This window comes from Acomys russatus, chromosome 16 (assembly GCF_903995435.1).
Source record: "Acomys russatus chromosome 16, mAcoRus1.1, whole genome shotgun sequence".
Classification (NCBI taxonomy): Eukaryota; Metazoa; Chordata; class Mammalia; order Rodentia; family Muridae; genus Acomys; species Acomys russatus.
In genome coordinates, this window is record NC_067152.1 from 5,474,154 (window position 1) to 5,496,451 (window position 22,298).

Genomic DNA, 22,298 nt, shown 5'->3' on the forward strand with positions numbered 1-22,298 from the left:
GAGCCTTAGGCACAGCACAGCTCCTGTGGTCTCCTCATAAGCGAGGGACCCGCCTTCTTGTACTAGGAACGGCGAGAAGGCCAGGCAGAAGGCCAGCTCTGCTGCATCCTGACTCCCAACATGACAAAGAAGGCTGCCTAAAGGAAGTCCGGCAGGGTATGGAGTAGTCACAGAGCAAGGCCACGAGGCAGCAGGAAGCCAGGTGAGCCAGGGCCCAGGCACAGTGTGAAAGGATGGCATTTGAAGGATTCCCAACCCCAGCTGCCCCCTGGGTGCACACGGAGGGCCTAGACATTGTTCTGATTGCTGCCACAGGCTGCCAACCTCACCCTGCTCAAGCTGGCTGCTCTGGGGCAAGAGATGGGAGAATGTTCTTCCTCTATCTTGAGTGTCTGGGACATGCCTGGGGCCTGGGGCCTGGCAGAGGAGTGTTCTCTTATCTAGCCCTGCGCCTGGGATCTCTGGGTTAACGTGGGCCACAGGGTGGGAGCAGGGAAAGCCATTCCCTGAGAAGAGTGTGGTTTGTCTCAGCCCGGGGGGGCCCCCCCATCTAGAGGAGCTATTCCTTTAGGGGCAGGGAAAAGATGGAACCGAGAGTCATAGCAGGATGTGGGAACTGGGGACAGCTTAAGGCAGACCCATTGGTGCAGCTCCCTCCAAACTGGTGTCAGAGCCGGCAGAGGAGTCTTGAGAGGGGCGGCCCTGCAGGAAACGGATGATCTTCTCAATGGTGGCCTCCTGGTACTCGTGGGACCATCTATGGACAACAGGCCAAGTGTGTCAGAGGGTGGACAGAGGCTACGTGGGCCAGCGTGGCACACACACACACCCCCCACACCCCTCAACTCTCCCTAGAGCTTAGGTTTGGTTGGTACACACACATACACACACACACACACACACACACACACACACACACCCCATACCTTTCTCTCCTTAATTCTCCCTAGAGCTTGGGTTTGGGTGGTACACACACACACACACACACACACACACACACACACACACACACACACACACACACCCCATACCTTTCTCTCCTTAATTCTCCCTAGAGCTTGGGTTTGGGTGGTACACACACACACACACACACACCACACTCTTCCCTCCTTAAATCTCCCTAGAGTCTGGGGCTTACTTGATGCCATTGAAGGTGAGTACAGCCTGCATGTCCTCAGGCAGGGCCTGAGGCTCGGGCCACTCGAAGCCATCAATGATGGGCACAATGTTCTTGGCACAGCTTAAAGCAGTCACGATCTCCTGGAGAAAAAAAGGGAGAAAGACAGAGAGACTGGGTTTGATCTCGGATAAAGCTTGTGCCTTGGACGTGCAGTCTCCAGTAGATGGCGCTGTTGGTTTTTTTGTTTGTTTGTTTGTTTTTTCAAGACAAGGTTTCTCTGTGTAAGCTTGGCTGTCCTGGACTTGCTTTGTAGAACAGGCTGGCCTTGAACTCACAGAGATCTGCTTGCCTCTGCCTCCCAAGTGCTGGCATTAAAGGCGTGCGCCACCGCCTGGCCTAGATGCTATTGCGAAATGGTGGAGACTTCAGGAAGTGGGGACTAATTGGATAAAGGGGTTGGGGGGAGGGTGTATCCTTGGAAAGGTGTAGCAGGACCCTGCCCCTCCCCCACCCTGTGCCTCCTGGCCACCGTGAATGCTGTTTCCTGATCCAGAGATGACAACCAGCAGCCCTCTCCTGCTACTGACAGCAGCTAATCTTGCCTCCAGACTTTCCCTGCCATGCTGGATGTAGCCCCGGCTCCATGAGCCTCAATAAGCCTCTGACACCACATATTAGCTCTATGACCTGAGGCAAAAGTAATGGGCTTTCAAAGTCTGTTTTCTAATATGTAGAATAGGGCTAATGACAGTTAATGATCTCATGGGATTCACGTGGACTAATGACAACATTCCACAGCAAGTGATTAGAGCAGGGGTTAGCACTTAAAAACGGTATTTAAGGAGCAGCTCAGTGGGGTGTGGTGGCTCGGGACTGTAATTCTAGGGAAGGCTAAGGTTGGGGGGTATTGAGATTTGGGGGCTAGCCTGGGCTATACATAGCTTAGCCTATCTCCAAAAAGGGAAAAAATTAAAAATTTAAAAAAAAAAAAAAAAAAAAAAACAAAGGAAATAATGGGCTCCTCTGTAAAGTACAAAGGGCAAAGCTGCCCACAGGTTGTTCTGGGGACATATTCACCGTTAGTGTTGATCTGGTAAGCACTTACCCAGTGGGCTTTGCCTTTCAAGGGGAACCTTTTTAAAGTGCAGTTCACTTGTGGGTTTGTATATTGATAAGCCATTAAATGTGGCTTCCGGGAAGGGAGTATGACAACCAGAGACAATTAAGGATTGCAAACAACCAAGAGGATGACAGAGCCTTTGGGACAAAATCCAAGGAGCAAGCCATACACACCATTCGCCTGATGTTCCTTCCTCACCAAGCCATACATACACACCACCCGCCTGACGTTCCTTCCTCGCCAGGCCACACACACACACACACACACACACACACACACACACACACACACACACACACACACACACCACCCGCCTGACGTTCCTTCCTCGCCAGGCTTAGTGGTGGAACTTGGAAAGAGACTGTGTGTAGCTTTCACCTAGACTGGTCTCCTGGAGCCTTGCCATCTTACAGACAACGACAGGAAGGCACTTCTCCCCAAGTCCCTCGAACAGGCAGCCCCGGAGGGCTTCCAGTTAAAGCCTTCAGACGGGCTGCACCATCCTGCCCTGCTGCCTCTACACAGCACCGGAGTCAGTCCTAGCCCTGCCATTTATTGAGGGAACGGTTAGCTATTTGCTCTACCTGGAGTTACACAGAACCAAAGACAGAGCAATTGGTTGTTGCCCAGACTTGGCTTGGCTGATAAAAGGATAACGCCCTGGTGTAGTTCAGTGATAGGGTGTTTGGCTACAGGCCAACCCAGCAGGTCCATATCAGAATCACACATCCTCTGTTTATTCATTGCTTCAATTATTCCATAAACTCTTCTAAAGCCTCCTTTGTTCTATGCACAGTTTTAGGCTCCAGGGATATGGTACAAACACCACACGGCACGTCGGAACGCACCTGACACTCAGACAATCCCCATCACGCCAGAATGCCGCCTGTCACCGTCTCAGCATCTTCAGTCACACTCTTGGAAGACATTTTCCTGGTCCCATGGTCTCTTCCACAAGCCAGGCTCTGGAGTCAACTCTTTTATATGGCTGCTAGGGCTCAGCATGTCTTCCACGACCATTCTGGATGGCTCTGCATGCTTATCCACCACCGCTGCCCTAGCTATCTCCCCTCCTGGTATGAAGGCTAAAACTGATTTCAACTTGGCTGGGTGGAGATTACCTAGGAGACAAGCCTCTGGGCGCTGTAGGGTGTGCACCTGTGGGGGTCTGTCTGGATTAGTTTAGCCCCAGCCGTGCCTGTGAGGGATCATCTTGATTGGGTTAACTGAGGCAGGGAGATTCATCCTAAAGTGGGTGGCACTGAGGGCTGGTGAGATGGCTCAAGGGTTAAGAGCACTGGCTGCTCTTCCAGAGGTCCTGAGTTCGATTCCCAGCAACCACATGGTGGCTCACAGCCATCTATAACATGATATGATGCCCTCTTCTGGTTTGCAGGTGTACATGCAGGGAGAGCACTGTATATAAAATAATAAATAAATCTTTTTTTTTTTTTTTTTTTAAAGGGGAGTAGCACCATTTTCTGAGTTTTGATCCCCGACTGCATAAAAGGGGAAAGGTGGCCAAGAAGCAGAATTGATCGTGCTCTGCTTCCTGGCTGCAGGTGAAATGTGACCAGCTGCCTCAAGCTCCCATTATTGCGACTTCACCACTATGATGAAACGTTACACTCATCTGAAAACTAAAATGAGCCCTGCTTTCCTTAAGGTGTCTGGTCACAGCAACACCACAAGAAATGACTACACCTAGCATGGGCTCTCTGCTTCCTGGAGCCTTGTGTGCAGGTTTTCCTTCGCCTTTATATGTTTTTCAAATATTCCTCCGTGTGTGTGTGTGTGTGTGTGTGTGTGTGTGTGTGTGTGTTTGTGGATTTGCAGGTACCCTCAGAAGAGGGTGTTGGATCCCCCAGAGCTGAAGTTATAGGAGGCTGTGAGCTGCCTGATGCGTGTGCTGGGAACTGAACTCAGACCCTCTGTAATGGCAGCATGGACTGTTAAGCACTGGGGCATCTGTCCAGCCCCTCACCACCATTCTTAGGACGTTTCTCAAGTTCTGCCTCTTCCATGAAGCCTTCCCTGATCATTCCAGCCCTGGCTTGTGTTCACATTAGTCATTGTGGGTATATGCTGACCGTATTGTTTTCAGTTTTGCTTTGTTTTGTTGTTGTTGATTTTTTTGTTTTGTTTTCTTTTTGTTTTTTGTTTTTGTTTTTTCGAGACAGGGTTTCTCTGTGTAACCGCCCTGCTGTCCTGCACTTACTTTGTAGAGCAGGCTGGCCTTGAACTCTTTTTAATTTTCATTTTACTTTATTAAGACAGACTCCAACTGTATAGCCCCAGTGAACCTGGATCTTGCTGTGTAGACCAAGCTGGCCACAAACTCAATGAGATCCATCTGCCTCTACCTCCCAGGTGTTGGGGATTAAAGGTGTATGTGTGTCAACACACCAGCCCTTTTTAAAAATTTAAATTATATGCATATGCTGTGTGCATATGGATGCTTGTGCGAGCACGTGAGGGAATGTATGTACAGAAGTGCTAGTGCCTCCTCTGATGGTCTTAGGCAGCCTCTGGGAAAGGGTTGTTTGACCCACAGGTTGAGAATCACTGTCTTAGAGCATTAGGTCTTATGACTTAACAGCTTCATGCTCTTCCTAGAACTGTCCTGCCTGTCACTGTAGCCCTCTGCCTTGCCCAGAGGTGTGTCTCTCATTTTGTTTTGAGGTTTTCATTGGGTTTTGAGACAAGGTCTCACTAGGTGGCCCTGGCTTGTCCGGAATTGATACATAGACCTGACTGATCCTGAACTTGAGGCGATCTTCTTGCCTCTGTCTCCCGAGTGCTGGGATTATAGGATGCACCTGATTCCAGTTCGCAGGTGATATTTCTTGTCCCACACATCCGTTAATCTCTCCCTGATCTCACTGAACAACCCTACAAACCAACAGGACGGTTAAGTTGTTCCAGCTTCGTAGATGAGGAAACTGAGGCTTGTGGGAGCCTAAGTAGCTGCTAAAGTCTTACCCCAGACTGAGCAATGGCTCCTAACTCCCAGGTGGGCCGGAATGATACTCCGGGGTGGAGTGTGGCTGGGGGGTGCAGAAAACAAGGGATAAGGGAAGGAAGGCCTCATCTCTTCCTCCCCGGGTGAAGTTTCGCCACAGAAGGCCAGGCCAGCACCCACCTTGTGCACCCAGTCCTTGCAGTCATGGTCCTGCATGCACTTGTCCAGTGCTCCAGCGGACAGCACCAGTACGAAGTTTCGAGCCGCCATGACACTCTGGATGAGCTTGTCCTCAAACTTGCCTGCCTCCAGCTTCTCCACGTCGATGAAGACGCTGAAGCCATGGAGCTGCAGATGCACCTTCAGGAGGCTGCAAGGGGACAGGGTCAACACCGTGGCCTGGCCCCAACACCCGAGCCCCCTGCCCGCTCCTCCTTACCTGGCCAGCTGGGAACCCGAGTTCCTCCGGTAACTGATGAAGACGTCTGGGGTGTCTCCGCTGGGTTTGCCACCGCTACAGGGCAGTGGGGAGTGGAGCATTTCTGGAGCCAACGGACGAGATATTCAGGTTAAGGGTGGCGCCTCCCCACTACTCATCTCTTGGGAACTTAGTCCTCTGTCTACTCAAGTTTCTCAGGCCAGTCTGGGCAAGGTGACTTGCTTTAGAAATGGTCCCTGAGCTGGAGATGGGGGCCTGGGGGGCGGTGTTTGGAAAGAACATCATCACCTTGTGAGTCCTGGGCAGGAAAAATTTGAGCTTTAGGGACACTGGGATGAGCCTCTAGCCTTACCATCCTCCTGAACTGCAGATTAGCTTAGCCAGCTACCCACAAACACTCCTCATTAGGTCATTTCCCCTCATTTCCACTAGAAACCCAGGTTTCTGCCTCAACTCCTGCTTAACATTTTAGTCAGTAAATGCTGGTGCTCCTCAGCTTATAATGGTGTCAGTGTCTTTTTTTTTTTTTTTTTTTTTTTGAATAAGATTTATCTATTATTATGTACACAGTGCTCTGCCTGCAAGTACATCTGCAGGCCAGAAGAGGGCACCAGAGCTCATTAGAGAAGGTTATGAGGCACCATGTGGTTACTGGGACCTGAACTCAGGACCTTTGGAAGAGCAGCCAGTGCTCTTAACCACTGAGCCATCTCTCCAGCCCGGTGTCAGTGTCTTGAGACACGCATGATGAGTATAAACTACTGCTGCAAGGAAAGGTGTATTGACTACACCTCCTGGATGTCTTAGCTTATCCCAGCCTACCACACAGGGCCCCAGAGCAGCTGCGTTAGCCTGTAGCTAAGCAAAAATATCCAATACCAAGCTCACCTTAGGAAAATCTAGTTTTCTGAAAACTGTCAATAGAGTGAAAAATATGACTGTGCTTTACACCACCATTACCATGAAGGGCAAAAGCTGAAACTTGGGCACCGTGGCATGGGCCTATCATCCCAGCACTTGGGAGGTGGAGGCAGAAAGATCACAAGTTCAAAGCTAGAACAAGTTTAACACCAGACTGTCTGCTGGGCGTGGTGGCGCACACCTTTAATCCCAGCACTTGGGAGGCAGAGGCAGGTGGATTGCTGTGATTTTCAGGCCAGCCTGGTCTACAGAGAGTCCAGGAAGAGAAAGGAAAGAAAGCAACGTTAGCGGGATAAGATGGCACACCTTTAGTCCAGGCACGAGGAAGGCAGAGGCAGGGGGATCGCCGAGACTCAGTGTCAACCTGTCCAAGGCTCCATAGAGAGATTCTGCCTCAAAAGGGGGAACAGAGCAAAGCAAATAAAAGAAATCTTGGGGTTCTACTGGGGCCTCAAAGATAGAAGCTGACCTGCTTTTCTTAAGGCAGGAGAGACAGTCCCTAGTGACATGTAGGTTGTCGGTACATTCTTGCTTAATGGATGGATAAAATGAAACGGATTCATCTTCTAATAATATTCACAATTAACACCCACACACATTTGTCTGTTTATGATTCAGGGGAAAAATGGGCTCAAATCCCAGTTGTCATTTAATAGCTTTTATAACCTTGGGAAATGTATTCAAATTCTTTTATTTTCATTTTATTATCTCTAAAATTAAAACCTATGATGAATCCAGGCATGGTGGCGCATGCCTTTAATGCCAGCACTTGGGAGGCAGAGGCAGGCGGATCTCTGTGAGTTTGAGGTGAGCCTGGTCTACAAAGTGAGTCCAGGACAGCCAAGATAACATAAAGAAACCCTGTCTCAAAAAAACAAAGAAAGAAGGAGAAAGAGAGAGAGTTCAATTACACAGGGTATACTTTTGAAAACATCTCAAGCTAGACACTACCATGTTAGTTTTTCAAGTTCAGGTCTCCTTTTAAAAAATGTTTTCCTTTTGATTTTTTAAAAATATTTTACTTATTTATTATTATATACACAATGTTCTGCCCGCATGTATACAGAAGAGGGCATCAGATCACATTATAGATGGCTGTGAGCCACCATGCTGTTGCTGGGAATTGAACTCAGGACCTCTGGAAGAGCAGTCAGTGCTCTTAACCTCTGGAGCCCTAAAAAATGTGTTCTTACATTTATATATTTAAGGGTGCCTGTGGGGGTCAGATGGCAACTTGAGGGAGTGTGTTTTCTCCTACCATGTGGGACATAGAGATTGATCTCAAGTCATCAGGCTTGGCCTCGAGAGCCTTCACCCACAAGGCATCTCACCAGCCCTAAGAGCCTCCTTTCATTCTTTAAAAGGTTTTAAAAGTTGATTTAAAACACTAAACATCCACAACATAGAATGGTAATAGAAATACGTGGGTCATCTTTTTGTTTGTTTTGTTCTACTTTTTGAGACAGGATCAACTTACATAGCCCTGGATGGCCTTGGATTCTATTTGTATACCAAGCTGGGTTTGAACTTTCAGTAATCCTCCTGCCTCCACCTCCCAGGTACATATCTCCACACTCATTTTTTTTTTTTTTTTTTTTGAGACAGGGTTTCTCTGTGTAGCCTTGGCTGTCCTAGACTCACTTTGTAGACCAGGCTGGCTAGTGATAAGACTTTATTTTAAAAACTTACTACAAGAGTTGGAGAGATGTTAAGAGCACTTGCTGCTCTTCTGGAGGAGGACCCAGGTCCAGTTCCCGGCACCCGCCTGGTGGTGCACAATCATTTGTAACTCCACCCTCATGGGCTCTCATGCCTCTTCTGGTTTCTATGGGCACCAGAAGCTCATGAGGTATCCATACAAACACACAGACGAACACTCGCACACATAAAATAAAAATCAATCTTTAAGAAAAAAACTGACTTTCATACCTGAAATATATAGTTGCTGACCCATAAGTGAATTGTTCAATGCAAACAAATCAGTAAGAAAAAGGGGGCTACCTACGCTCTAGGCTGTGCTGGGACAAAGTGCCAGCACCCAAACTTTGTAAGTTGTTGGATACCAGGATAAGCCCCAACCCCCACCCCATCCCAAACCACCAGTGGCACCCATGCACTGTCCTACCTGTCCTTACACTTTCTCAAGCTGCTCCCGACTATCTGTCCTCCCTGTTCCCTCTACCCCCACACATCCCTCAAACCCCGGACAACCCCTCTTCTCCAAGTCTGAACCTGGGTGACCAAAACAGGCAGTACTTCCTCTGGGCTTCCTACAGTGGCCACCTGCTGACTGTATACCTCCCCACTCCCACCCTGGTACCCATCTCATGTGGAGGACTCCTTCAGGACAAAAAGAAGCAGACTCATCTTTACATCCTCAGAGCCCAGCCTAAGCCAGCCAGATACTCTCTCCTCAGGGAGGCTCAGCGGGGCGTCTCCAGCCTGGGCCTCCCCTCCTTTTCAGGATTGGCGCTGGAGTGGGGTTCCCAGGTGGGCGCGCTTACCTCTGGCTGCCGAGAGGATGCGCGTGCGATGCACCCCTAGGCGGATACCACAGTCCTCCAGCAGCTGCTGCTCCGACACGCGGTGCAGCAGGGAGCGGTCCAGGCCGCAGCTCACCAGGCCGTAGGTGTACTGACGGAAGCGAGGGTCCAGGCTGCCCAGCCAGTCTGCTAGGTTGCTGCGGTCGCAAGTAGCATAGCTGGCAAAGGTCTTGAGCTCCGTGAGCTCCCTAAAGAACCTGCCCAGGAGGCAGAAGAGGATGCATTTCTGATGCTTAGGGTGCTAAGGATGGGCCGGTGGCACGAGGCTAGATAAGACCCAGCTGGCTCGAGGCTTCTTACCTCTTGCGTGTGATGCTTGATTTCATGCCCAGGTCTGTCCTGAGTTCTTCCTCTGTGAGTCGTAGAAGCAGGTCACCATCTACCTGCTGATCCTGGGGGAGGGGTGGGTGTGAGGAAGATGCTTCTCTTCCTCCCACCCCCCCACACAAGATACAAGGAGAAGGGAGAGGAGGTGGTAGCGGAAGCCGATAGGACCCCGAGGGTGGCAGCATGGTGGGGAGGGTTTCCCACCCCTAAAAGGCCACCTTGGTGCACCCGGCGTGAGGCCTAACCCGGATGCCTGTGCTCAGGACACCCACCCCCAGGGGCCGCGTGACTCTCAGGGATGCTCCCTCTCGGTGTAAGGGGAGGTGGCTGCCCGCGCGGCTCTACCCGAAAGTTCTCGCAGTACTGGGAGAAGCCGATCTGCTGCAGCCAGGTCTGGACCTCTGCCTCCTTCCAGCTGGCCACGCAGGGCAAGATGCGCCTCGGCACCTCCTCGCCCAACAGGCGCAGCGCGCGCTTCGCCAGCGCCGACGTGGTGCCATTAGTGGAGTAAGAAACCAGGCGTTTCAGGCTCTGGATGGCGCCGATGTCGCTGAACACCTTAGGAAGGAGGATGGATGAGGGCACCTGAGGCTCCCAGCTCCCCAGCTGCCTCCAAATGTGCCCATCCCCATCTCCTGCCTCTTCGCACTGAGAAAAGGCCCACCACCTTCCCTAGCCTTCATCACCAAGTCACCCCCACTCTCCACCCCGCCATGCAAAATCCTCCTGAAACTCATCCACTCTTGATTAGGACCTCCAATTTACAAGCCAATACGTCCTAGGATAGCTTCTGTAGTTCTCAATTTGGCCGCCAGGTGGCAGTGGATCCTAGCCCCACCCCCACCGCCCACCCACCCCCGCTCCCACGCTGGTGGTGTTCCTAAATCCTTAGTTTTTCTAGCCTGATTGGAATCCCACTAATTCATGGGAATCCTGTTTGATCAGCAACTCCTTCATGCATTCCGCTTTGATTCCTCCATGGTTCGGCCCACACTTTCTTTCTCTGGTTTTTTTTTTTTTTTTGAGACAGGGTTTCTCTGTGTAGCCTTGGCTGTTCTGGACTCCCTTTGTAGACCAGGCTGGCCTCGAACTCACAGCTATCCGTCTGCCTTTGCCTGCGCCACCACACCTGGCTTATATCCATTTCTATAGCATCCAGGTTGATCTTTGTAAAAATCAAGGATCTCGGGGCTGGAGAGATGGCTCAGCAGTTAAGAGCACTGGCTACTCTTCTAGAGGACGTGGGTTTAATTCCCAGCACCCACATGGTAACTCATAACTGTTTCTAACTCCAGTTTCAGGGTTTCTGACAACATCACACAGACATACATGCAGGCAAAACACCGACAAACATAAAAATAAATTGTGTTTAAAAAAAAAAAAATTGGGGGCCGGGCGTGGTGGCGCACGCCTTTAATCCCAGCACTCAGGAGGCAGAGGCAGGCGGATCGCTGTGAGTTCGAGGCCAGCCTGGTCTACAAAGTGAGTCCAGGATGGCCAAGGCTACACAGAGAAACCCTGTCTCGAAAAACAAAAAACAAAAAACAAAAAAAAAAAAAAAAAAAAAAAAAAAAAAAAATCAAGGCTGGGGCTGGAGAGATGGCTCAGTGGTTAAGATCACTGTCTGCTTTTCCAAAGGACCTGGGTTCAATTCCCAGCAATCACAGGGCAGCTCACAACTGTCTGTAACTCCAGTTCCAAGGGATATGACACCTTCACAATAATGCACGTAAAATAAAAGTAAATAAATTATTTTTAAAAAGCAAGGCTCGGCTGGGCATGGTGGTGCACGTCTTTAATCCCAGCACTGGGGAGGCAGAGGCAGGTGGATATCTGTGAGTTCGAGGCCAGCCTGGTCTACAAAGAGAGTTCCAGGGCAGCCAGGGCTATTACATAGAGAAACCCTGTCTCGAAAAACAAAACAAAACAAAAATCAAGGCTCTCCTACTTAAAAAACCTCTCAGTATCTTGCACTTGTTCCCAAAGGCCCAAGTTACAACTTAGTCTTGCCTTCAAGACCCAAACAACTGGCCCCTCTACCTTCTGCCGGCTTCACCTAATTCCTTATACTTTTTGTTTATTTATTTAAAGTCCTGGCTGGCTTGGAACTCGATATGGTGCAGATCGGTTCCTCTGAGAAATCTTCCCACATGCTCACTAACCCTTGAGCCACCCTCCCCTACACCAGTACCTTAGTCTTTCCCTGTAGGCTCTTGATAGCAGCCTCGGCACACAGGTAGAAAGCCCCGATGCACTGAGCCTCCAAACGCGACGAATCCAGCAGCAGCACCAGGCTCTGCAGGTCCTCCGGCCCGCGACCCTGGCTTGTGTCACTGGCATCCACCAGGCAGCGGGCGAAGCGGCCGGGGTCCAGCGATGCCACGAGCGGCTCGACGAGCGCCAACGTGCCCGAGTGTTCGACTTCGCGCTCCACCTCCTTGTTAGTAGCCAACACCGCCACCGCCAGGCAGGCGTGCAGCCGCAGCAGCTCGTCCTCCTTGGAGAAGGCGAGCGGGAAGAGCCACTCGGCGGCGCGCTTCTCCACCATGCACCGCTGCACCGCCTGGCCCCCATGCAGCGCGCAGTTTGCTAACGCCAGAGCGCAGTGGCGCAGCAGCGCCGGGTCTGTTCGTCGGCACCAGTACAGCACCGCGTCCAGGCCACCGGCTGCCACCAACCGCTGGCACGTCTCCTCCGAGTGCTTGAACATGTGCTCCAAGATGCCCGCCACGCTCCGTGCCAGCTCCACCGGCTCGCGCTCCTTCGCCAGATTCAAGATCACGCCTAGGCCGATGCGCGCCACGCGGTCCCTGCCGAGTGACAGGAGGAGAATGTTGTGTGGCTGCAGTCTCCGGAGCTTGGCTTTCTCACGGAGGCCTGGCGGGATCTCTGGGCCTCAGTAGTGTTATAAAGGACATGGCAGACAGCATTATTACTGTTTCCGTTCCCTCCCTGACTTTTGTCGCTTTTCTGGTTACCGGGGAGCTCTAACTTGGTCACACCACCTCCTCCTCTACCTTTTCGCCAAATTCAGCTGAATGTTTTCAACTCTATGGCTGATCTCTGGTCATTCCTAGGCCCTTCTTTGCCGCTTTCTAATTGCAAACGTCGGACACTTCATTTCTCGACTTAAGTTCCCTCATCTCATGAATGGGAAAATAATACCTTTTATGTTTAATATTAAAAAATGATAAGGGGCTGGAGAGATGGCTCAGTGGTTAAGAGCACTGACTGCTCTTCCAGAGGTCCTGAGTTCAATTCCCAGCAACCACATGGTGGCTCACAGCCATCTATAGTGAGATCTGGTGCCCTCTTCTAGTGTGCAAGTGTACATGCAGGCAGAGCACTGCATACATAATAAATAAATGAATCTTAAAAAAAAAAAAAGATAAGATGTGGTCTGGAGAGATGGCTCAGAGGTTAAGAACACTGCCTGTTCTTCAAAAGGTCCTGAGTTCAATTCCCAGCAACCACATGGTGGCTCACAACCATCTATAGAGATCTGGTGCCCTCTTCTGGTGCGCAGGTGTACGTGCAGGCAAGAACACTGTATATTTAATAAATATATAAATCTTTTTAAAAAAAGATTAGACGCAGGCGGATTGCTATGAGTTGGAGGCCAGCCTGGTCTACAAAGCAAGTCCAGGACAGCCAAGGCTACACAGACAGACCCTGTCTCAAAAAACCAAAAAAAAAAAAAAAATTAGACGATGCCAGATATTAGATTATATGAGATTTATTCAATGAGCATGAGGGGAGAAGGAGAAGGGGAAGGTGTACCCCAGAGAGAGAGAAAGAGAGAGGAAGAGGAAGAGGAAGAGAGAGTAGAGAGGGAAGGGCAAGGTAGGATTGTCCTTTTATATAGGCCTGGGCAGGGCCACGCCCCCTTGGCAGGTAGGCAATGACATCACAGGGAGGCCGACTGAAGCAGAATCCTAACAATACCTAACTTTTAAAATTATCAGGACTAACCGGACATTCCATACAGAGGTTGCACAGATGCTCAGCCATTCAGAGTGCTTGTCGCTCTTGCAGAGAGGTCCAGAGTTCAGTTCCCAGCACCCACACCAGGCAGAATGGCTCACAGCTGCCTGTAACTCCAGTTCCAGGGAACCTTCCCTCTCTCTGGTCTTTGAGTACACCTGCACACCCACGCAATACAAGGTACACGTATACCCACTGGTGCATAATAAAAAGGGAAAAGAAATATTTTAAAAGATAATCCATAAAAAGTGCTTGGCACGGCCAGGCGTGGTGGCGCACGCCTTTAATCCCAGCACTCAGGAGGCAGGGGCAGGCGGATCACTGTGAGTTCGAGGCCAGCCTGGTCTACAAAGTGAGTCCAGGACAGCTAAAGCTACGCAGAGAAACCCTGTCTCAAAAAACAACAACAACAACAAAAGGTGCTTGGCACAGAGCTGTCTGTCACATAGAATGCAACAAAAAATGAAATGTCTATGATATGTCATAGAAGTGTGACAGTCTTAACTTCATCTTTGAACTATTCCTCCCTTCGTATTCCATCACTGGTGTGTGCTTATTTCTCTGTGTAGACTTGTCTGTCCTAGATTTGTCCTGTAGACCAGGCTGGCCTTGAACTCACAGCGATCTGCCTGCCTCTGCCTTCCAAGTGCTGGGATTAAATGCGTGCGCCACCATGCCCGGCTCCCGGTTGATACTTTTGAGAACCCACTGTGAACCCAAGTTGGTACGAGAGAGGCTGATGTTAACCAGCGATTAGGCCTGGCGGCATCTTACTCAGCTCCAGCAGATACGGCCAGCGATGAACAAATAAGCCAATGAACGCTCAAGCTCGTAGTAGTGAGGCGCCATGTCAGCAAACTGGATGATGTCATGGAGGAGGGATGTGTTTAAGGAGATTTTTATCTGAGAAATAACATTGAAAACCCTGCCTGCAAATAGTTAAGAGAAGAGCCTAATGAAAGAGAGACGAGCCAGGACAAAGGCCCTGCCCAGGATGAGCTAGCATGTTTGAGGAAGAGAAAGAAGGCCAGAGAGAAACACAGCACCTACCATCCAGCCAGGAACAAAGAGAAAGTCAAGAAGGAGCTTGCGTATGCACGGAGCGCGTGTGAGTAAACGCTCAAACCAACAAAATGCATCCAATTCAACGGAAAATGGGCAGCGTCTTAGACAATGCATTAAAGGACAAAATCCCAAATACCAGTAAACATAAAGAGACACCCGACCTTCTGGTAGTCAGAGGGATAAACTTTGCCTACAGGTGGACTAACACAGAGGGCTGAAGGGTTGTGAGGTCCTGGCCTGCTGGGTCAGTTAGTCTGGGGAGCAGGCAGTCACTCGTAAAAAGAGTCCAGTTGAGGGCACGCGCACAACGATGCCTGACGTGACTCTCTCTGTGAAGCAAGGAAATTAGAGCCATCGGTATCAAGTCCAGGGGTAGCTGGACAGGGTCACTCACTGCAACAAATGACTGAGCAGATGTGAAGCATTGTAAGACCAAGGGTCTGTTCTCCTCCTCCTCCTCTTCCTCCCCCCTCCTGTTCCTCCCACTCCTCCTCCTCTTCCTTCTTCCCCTCTTCCTCCCCCTCCTCCTCTGCTTCCTCCTCCCCTCCTCCTCCTCTTTCTCCTCCTCCTCCTCCTTCTTATTGTTGTTTTGTTGGCTTTTTCCAGACAGGACTTCTCTGCCTAGCCCTGGCTGTCCAAGAACTCACTAGGGAGACCAAGTTGGCCTTGAGCCTGGTATGTAACATGGTCTTATAACCATGGAACTGGAAAAGGTATTGTTACGACACACAGCATCAGTTACGTCAGTTAAAAAAACACCTGCACTCAACACAAATCTGAAGGTTTTACCATGCTGGACACAGCAACACATCCTTAATCTCAGCTATTCAGGAAGTTGAAAATTACTCTGGGAGTGGTAGCACACACCTTTAATGCCAGCACTCAGGAGGCAAAGGCAGGTGGATCTCTGTGAGTTTGAGGTCAGCTTGGTCTACAGAGAGAATTCCAGGACACCCAAGGCTACACAGAGAAACCCTGTCTCAAAAAAAAAAAAAAAAAAAAAAAAAAAAAACAATCAACACTAAGGGCTGGAGAGATGGCTCAGTAGTTTGGAGCACTGACTGCTCTTCCAGAGAACCCAGGTTGAATTCCTGCACCCACACAGCAGCACACAACTGTCTGTAACTCCAGTCCCAGGGTAGTCTGACACCCTCACACAGACATGCATCCAATCAGAATGCCAATGTACATAGAATAAAATTAAATAAATTGCCGGCAATGGTAGAGCATGCTTTTAATCCCAGCACTTGGGAGGCAGAGGCAGGCAGAGCTCTGTGAGTTCAAGGCCAGGCTGGATACAGAGTGAGTTCCAGGACAGCCAGAGCTGTTACACAGAGAAACCCCGTCGCAAAAACCAAAAATAAATAAATAAACAAACAAAATTATTTTTAAAAATCAAAACCAACCAAACCATCAAACAAAAGAAGTTGAGAATCAGGAAAAAAAAAAAAAAAAAAAAAAAAAAAAAAAAAAAGGAAAAGAAAAGAAAAAAGAAAAAAAGAAAAAGAAGTCGAGAATTGAAAGATCAAGGCCAAGACTACACAGTGAGTTGTAGTACAGTTTAGGCAATTTAGTGAAACCCTGTCTCAAACAAACAAACGATAGACAGGCTGGGGACGCAGCTCGTTGGCAATGTGCCTGCTTAACACGTACAAGGTCCTGACTCCAATCCTCAGCATCACAAAAAGAAGAAAAGATCTCACCAGATACCTGAAATGTGTCTGATGGGGGTTGGGTCAGCAGGATGTTTGGGACGTGAGCCAGGAGAAGAGGCCCTTGCATTGCAGTCGCACATGCATGCACAGGCTTGCAGCTTTTGGAGAGCTGGTACCTCATGGGGAGCTAACCACAGTAAAGCAGAGGGGTCCAAAGAAAAGGTGGGGGAAGAACTCTGTCCTGACAATCTTTTCAGCTTCCTCAAGGCACCTGTACTATATCTTTGCAACAAACAGGAAGCCACCGAAGAGTTTTGGGAAACAGTGTCCAGTTCTGGCTTAGGCTTTAAGAAACTGGCCACTGCAGGGAGGACACGCCCAAGGCAGATCCTTCATGAAGGCAAGCCATCACACTTCAGGAAGGGGTGAAGACTCCCTGTCTCACCTACCACTACAAATGATGTCTTCCCTGAAATGATGTCTTTCTTCTTTTCTTTTAATTATGTATACAGTGCTCTGCCTGCATGTACACCTGCAGGCCAGAAGAAGGCATCAAATCACATTATAGATGGTTGTGAGCCACCATGTGGTTGCTGGGAATTGAACTCATGACCTCTGTAAGAGCAGTCAGTGCCTTTAACCTTTGAGCCATCTCTCCAGCCCCAGCCTGTAGTTTTTTGTTGTTGTTGTTTTTGTTTTGTTTTGTTTTGTTTTTCTGAGACAGGGTTTCTCTGTGTAGCCTTGGCTGTGTTGGACTCACTGTGTAGACCAGGCTGGCCTCGAACTCACAGCGATCCACTTGCCTCTGCCTCCCAAGTGCTGGGATTAAAGGCGTGCGCCACTATGCCCAGCTCTTGATGTCTTCCTTCTAAAGACTTAACCGGTGACAGAATTCTTGCTCTGTGGATGCGGCTGTGCTCACAGTGCCTGAAACGCTGTGTACAATGCAGGGTCTGGCTAAGTCTTGAACATGCCATAAGTTCAGCAACACTTTGCCAGCCTCACAACTCAACCTCTCTACAGCCCACCTCCAATGGAGCAAATGGGTCCAAAGTATCCACCCTGGAATCTGGGACTCAAGCATTCCTATTGCCAATAAGGAAAGCTAAGGTCAGTGAGAGGTCATGGCATGTCTAAGATCACAAAGTTTCTGAGAAATGTTTGTCTCCAGAGTTCAAGATCCTTCATCTTGACTTTGGACTAGATAAACTCCTACGCTATCAGGGCTAGCTAGAATGTGCTTTTAAAAAATCACCTCAGGACCGGAGATGGCTCAGCAGTTAAGGCACTATCCGCTCTTCCAGAGGACCTAGTTTCAATGTCCAGAACCCAGATGGCGGCTCACAATCCTCTATCACTCCAGTTCCATAGGATTCAACATCCTCTTCTGACCTCTATGGATACTGCACACACATGGCACACAGATATACATGCATGCAAAACATTCATACACATAAAATAAGAAAGTTAAAAGCAGAAGCCATGTCTTCTAACACATCTTCAGAGGACTAACCTAAGGCCCGGTGAAGTGAAGGGCTCGCTCAGCAACACCAGTTCACAGCTGGAACTTTATTCTGACCTCTAAGTCTTGGTCTCCAGCCCTTACCTTTTCCTGTGCCCAGACACCCTCCTGAAGTTAAATCTGTGTGATGGAGCTGGGCGTGGTGGCGCACGCCTTTAACCCCAGCACTCAGGAGGGAGGCAGAGGCAGGCAGATCAATGTGAGTTCAAGGCCAGCCTGGTCTACAAAGTGAGTCCAGGACAGCCAAAGCCACACAGAGAAACCCTGTCTCAACAAAACAAAACAACAAACAAACTGTGTGGTGGTTGTGAAAACTGTAAATTCACTTCCCAATTCTGTTGTCTGAAATTGTGGGTCTGATGAATGGCCATGATTTTTGGAGGTACATGGGCCTAATTTCAAATTCCAGCTGCCAAGTAAGGGACAGGTGTGTGTGTGTGTGTGTGTGTGTGTGTGTGTGTGTGTGTGTAATGCTTGTATATGTCCTACCTCTCTCTGGAAGGGTATACGAAAAGCTTGTTCAGTGGTTTTCCTCCACAGAGGAGCCTTTGTGAGAACCTTTTAACATTATACATTTTTTGCACACCTTTGCATTTTTTGAATTTATGTGCAATAGTTTCTTTCTTTATATTAAAACGATCTCCTCAGCCGGGTGTGGTGGCGCACACCTTCAACCCCAGCACTCGGGAGGCAGAGGCAGGCATATCACTGTGTGTTCGCGGTCAGCCTGGTCTAAAAAGTGAGTCCAGCACAGCCAAGGCTGCACCACAGAGAAGCCCTGTCTCAAAAAACCAAAAACCAAAAACCAAAAAACAGTCTCCGCTACTATTCGTTCTGGGGAGGGCCATTTGGGTTCTCCCAAGGTTATGTTCATTATATGAATTCTGTTCCCTGGTGGGGTGGCCTGGGGTTTTAGAGGGCTGTCGGTTAGATGGTGCCCTCACTGGACATTATGGGACCAGATTTGAAGAGCCCTAACTGGGGGCCGGGCATGGTGGCGCATGCCTTTAATCCCAGCCCTTGAGAGGCAGAGGCAGGCAGATCGCTGTGAGTTCGAGGCCAGCCTGGTCTACAAAGTGAGTCCAGGACAGCCAAGGCTAACACAGAGAAACCCTGTCTCAAAAAAAAAAAAAAAAAGAGTCCTACACTGTTGATAGTTCACAGAGTGAGGGAAAGTGACCTAGGATTCTGGGAAGTGGCTGCAGCAGTACCCTGGGGGAAGATCAGGGATGCCAGGATAGAATATAAAAAAGAAGCAGTGATGAGGCTGACTGACGGAGGAGAGAAAATAATCATAAGCATAAATCCTCTGTGTGCCCCGCCCCCTGCAGCCCCGTGCCCGCAGAAAGAATGCAGAGCCCCTTGGGTTTCTGTGGAAGGGTCAAGATGGATAGACAGGTTGGTACCCTGTCCTTGGTCCTGAAAAGGCATCTGCACCTGTTTGGGACTTGCACACCACAGAGAGGGATTAGGTGAGCACCGTCATTTTCATTCTTGAAAATATATCGTATGTTCGCCTCACGCTTCCTTCACCCACTTTCCACACGTGCCACCCGTTCTAGCTTCCTGACCCACATACCAAGCCCACACCAACCAAACCCGGGCCCCAACACGCTCAGCAAGCACCCACTCCGTGTTCCAGTTCTCCCATATTCATTGCCCGTCCCCACCAGGGCACCAGATGTTAGATGAGAGAAACTAAGCAAGCAGAACCCTACCCTACCTTGGGTCTCCCAACCTCCACTGTTCTGTTTGTACTTTTTTTTTTTTTTTTTGGACAGTTGCTTCATTTCCACGTATCAAAGGTGATTGAAAACACCAGAGAAAACACCCCTTGCTCGTTCCCATAACATCTGTGAGGGCTGAGTGCTGAAAGTTACTCTTTCAAAAACTCTGAGCTGAGAACCTGGAGATTTTTGTGGAGGAGAAGGAGGTGACAGCCCGTTGTGTTCTGGCACCGGAGGATTGGGAAAGTGAGCACTCTGGAGGCTTCATGATTCAGAGGAGGTCCCAGGAGGTAGGCAGAAGAGGCAGCCGGGCTTAGTCTGGCTCCTCCATACAGAGGAAGGGAAGGCACTACAGTCTCCTCTGCTCCCATCCTTTCATCATCCCAAGGGGGAAGAACATTTCTGGTTCTGATTAGATGCTGCAGAATGAGGTCATGGCTGGCCTGGTGAGAGGGTAGCACAGAAGGGCACCCCGAAGCAGGGGAGAACTACGGGCTTAGGGGGGATAGCTGAAATGGGATGTCTTCTCCAACCACCCCCACTGCCCTCGGGGGCCCCACACCTCACGGCGCTCTCCCTCACCGGTTCTCAGCCACCAGGATCTGCTCCAGCAAGCGCGCGGCCTGCACACGGGTCTCTAGCTCTGGTGCCTGCAGCAGCCGCAACAGCAAGTCCAGGCCACCGTCCAAGCGTATTGCATCGCACAGACCCTGGGCCACCTCGCGGCCCACAGCCGGCAGCAGCCAGGCCTCCTCTACCAGCTGGAAGACCTCAGCGAGGCCCGCGCCCACCGCCCGCGCCGCGCTTGCCTGCTTCAACTCGGAAAGCACCTGCTGCAGCTCCGGTAGCGAACGCTCCAGGGCTCCTTGCACTTCGGTGCCCACCCCGGGAGACACTTCGCGGGACCCGCGGCCGCCCGCAGCCCACCATGGGCTGGCGCCGCCAGTGCGATCCTGTCCTGGCACTGTCAGCCGATCGGCGCCGGGCCGTGGGCCTGACATGGTGAAGAAGCGGCACAGTTTGTAGGCGGAGAAGAGCAGCGTCAGGACCATGGGCGCTGGGCAGCGGGGGGCATGCCGTGCCTGGAAGGGCGGGGCCTGGAGGAGCGACCCCGACCTTGCGAGGAGAAATAAAAACACCAGGACCTGTTAAGGACTCTGGGGCACAAGTTTAGAAGCAGAGGGGACGTAGCGACTGAGGAAAAGTGGATGCTGGAAGAGGGAAGCAAAGGATGGATCCGATATCGGAGAGCAGAACCGCAGTTGCCAGGAACAAAGCGCAGCTCCAGCCTCCTGCTCCGCGGAGCTGAGATGCTCAACAGCAACCACGCCTCTGAGTTGCAGAGTCAAGGATTTGACGCCCCGCCTCCAGATCTCGCAGGCTCCTCCCCCGCCGCAGGCGCACGCCCCACCCAAGGCCGCTAGCCACGCCCATGCCTGGCCCCTCCTCCTGTCCCTGGTCGTCTCCTTTTTGCTGTGTGCAAGATACAGTGGAAAGGGCTGGAAAGAGCTGTACTCTGTTTCCCACTGCTCCCTCTGCCTCACAGTGTGGAATCAAGCTGGCTGAATGTACCCACGTCCCCTCCAGATGGTTAAGGAATCACAGTTGAGATTCTTTTCTTTCTTTCTTTCTTTTTTTTTCGAAATAGGGTTTCTGTGTGTAACCTTGGCTGTCCTGGACTCACTTTGTAGACCAGGCTGGCCTCAAACTCACAGTGATCCGCCTGCCTCTGCCTCCCAAGCGCTGGGATTAAAGGCGTGTGCCACCACCGCCCAGCTGGCAGTTGAGATATTTTTTTAAAGGCCCTTTAATACCTGTTTTCACTTAGGCCTGACATGTCTGTACAGAGTAAGATTTAGCGGTTAATTTTGCCGCTGAGGCTACTGAGGCCGATAGAGAAGAGACAGCAAAGACGTATTTCCTTGTGATTACAAAATAGAAAATTTAGGGACTTCAGAAGCATGTCTGTGCCTGAAATTTGGCACAAACCCTGGTGGTCTGTACCAGTAAGCATTTTTTTCGTAGCGGGATCACACATATCTTATGAGTCTAAAAGTATGCCCAATGAAGACATTCTTTATAGATGGGGGTCACTGAAGGTGGGGCCAGGGGTGGTCCACAGAGGACTAGATTAGTGGAACCCCCAGGAATGGGCTCTGGGACTGAAGAGATGGCTCAGCCTTTAAGAACACCTGGTTTGGGGCTGGGTACTCTGGAGGCAGAGGTAAGCAGATCGCTGTGAGTTCGAGGCCAGCCTAGTCTACAAAGTGAGTCCAGGACAGCCAAGGCTAACACAGAGAAACCCTGTCTCGAAAAACCAAACCAAAACAAAAACCAACCAACCAAACAAACAAACAAAACAAAACAAAAACAAAAAAAAAACCCCACCTGTTTTTGCCGAGAATCCCGGTTTGATTCTCGGCACCCACATGGCAGCTCCAACGGTTCTAAACTCCAGTTCCAGGCTATCCAAAGTCTTTTTCTGACCTTCACGGACACCAGCATACTCACAGACACACATGTCAGCAGACAGCCATTCACACAAAATAAAATAAACAAATCTAAACATTAAAAAACAAAAACTCTAGCCCAAAGTGTTAGGAGTCACTGCTTCATACACTGTGATGCCCAGCTTTGGGAGAACAAGAAGACAGAAATGAAGTTTTGTTCTTGTATGAGAAGAAAAGAAAAGCTCCTGTAGAGTGCTTGCCGGCACTTCTTGTACCCCTCCTTCCATTGCCCTAAACTGGGAAGTGGGGGGTGAGAGTGGGGTGGGACAAACACCTCGCCAGGAATGTGCCTGACCTAACAATAAATCAATAACTGCATTTATGGGAGTGAGTTGGAAGCTACTCCAGGGACCAAGCATTTTGTCTGTCCTAGCTCATGTAATCTCTCAACGCCTGATGAGGC

At 50.1% G+C, this 22,298-nt stretch overlaps 1 protein-coding gene across 1 annotated transcript; it reads right to left on the reverse strand.

Moving 5' to 3' along the window:
* Window positions 1-479: 479 nt before the first annotated feature.
* Sarm1 (sterile alpha and TIR motif containing 1) lies at window positions 480-20,583 on the reverse strand. The gene is made up of 9 exons (XM_051158058.1): window positions 19,968-20,583; window positions 11,624-12,242; window positions 9,778-9,990; window positions 9,406-9,497; window positions 9,067-9,302; window positions 5,642-5,744; window positions 5,383-5,572; window positions 1,139-1,260; window positions 480-757 (listed from the first exon to the last, which is right to left on the reverse strand). The coding sequence occupies exons 1-9, from the start codon at window positions 20,435-20,437 to the stop codon at window positions 628-630; spliced, it is 2,175 nt and encodes a 724-aa protein (XP_051014015.1). The 5' UTR covers window positions 20,438-20,583; the 3' UTR covers window positions 480-627.
* Window positions 20,584-22,298: the final 1,715 nt, after the last annotated feature.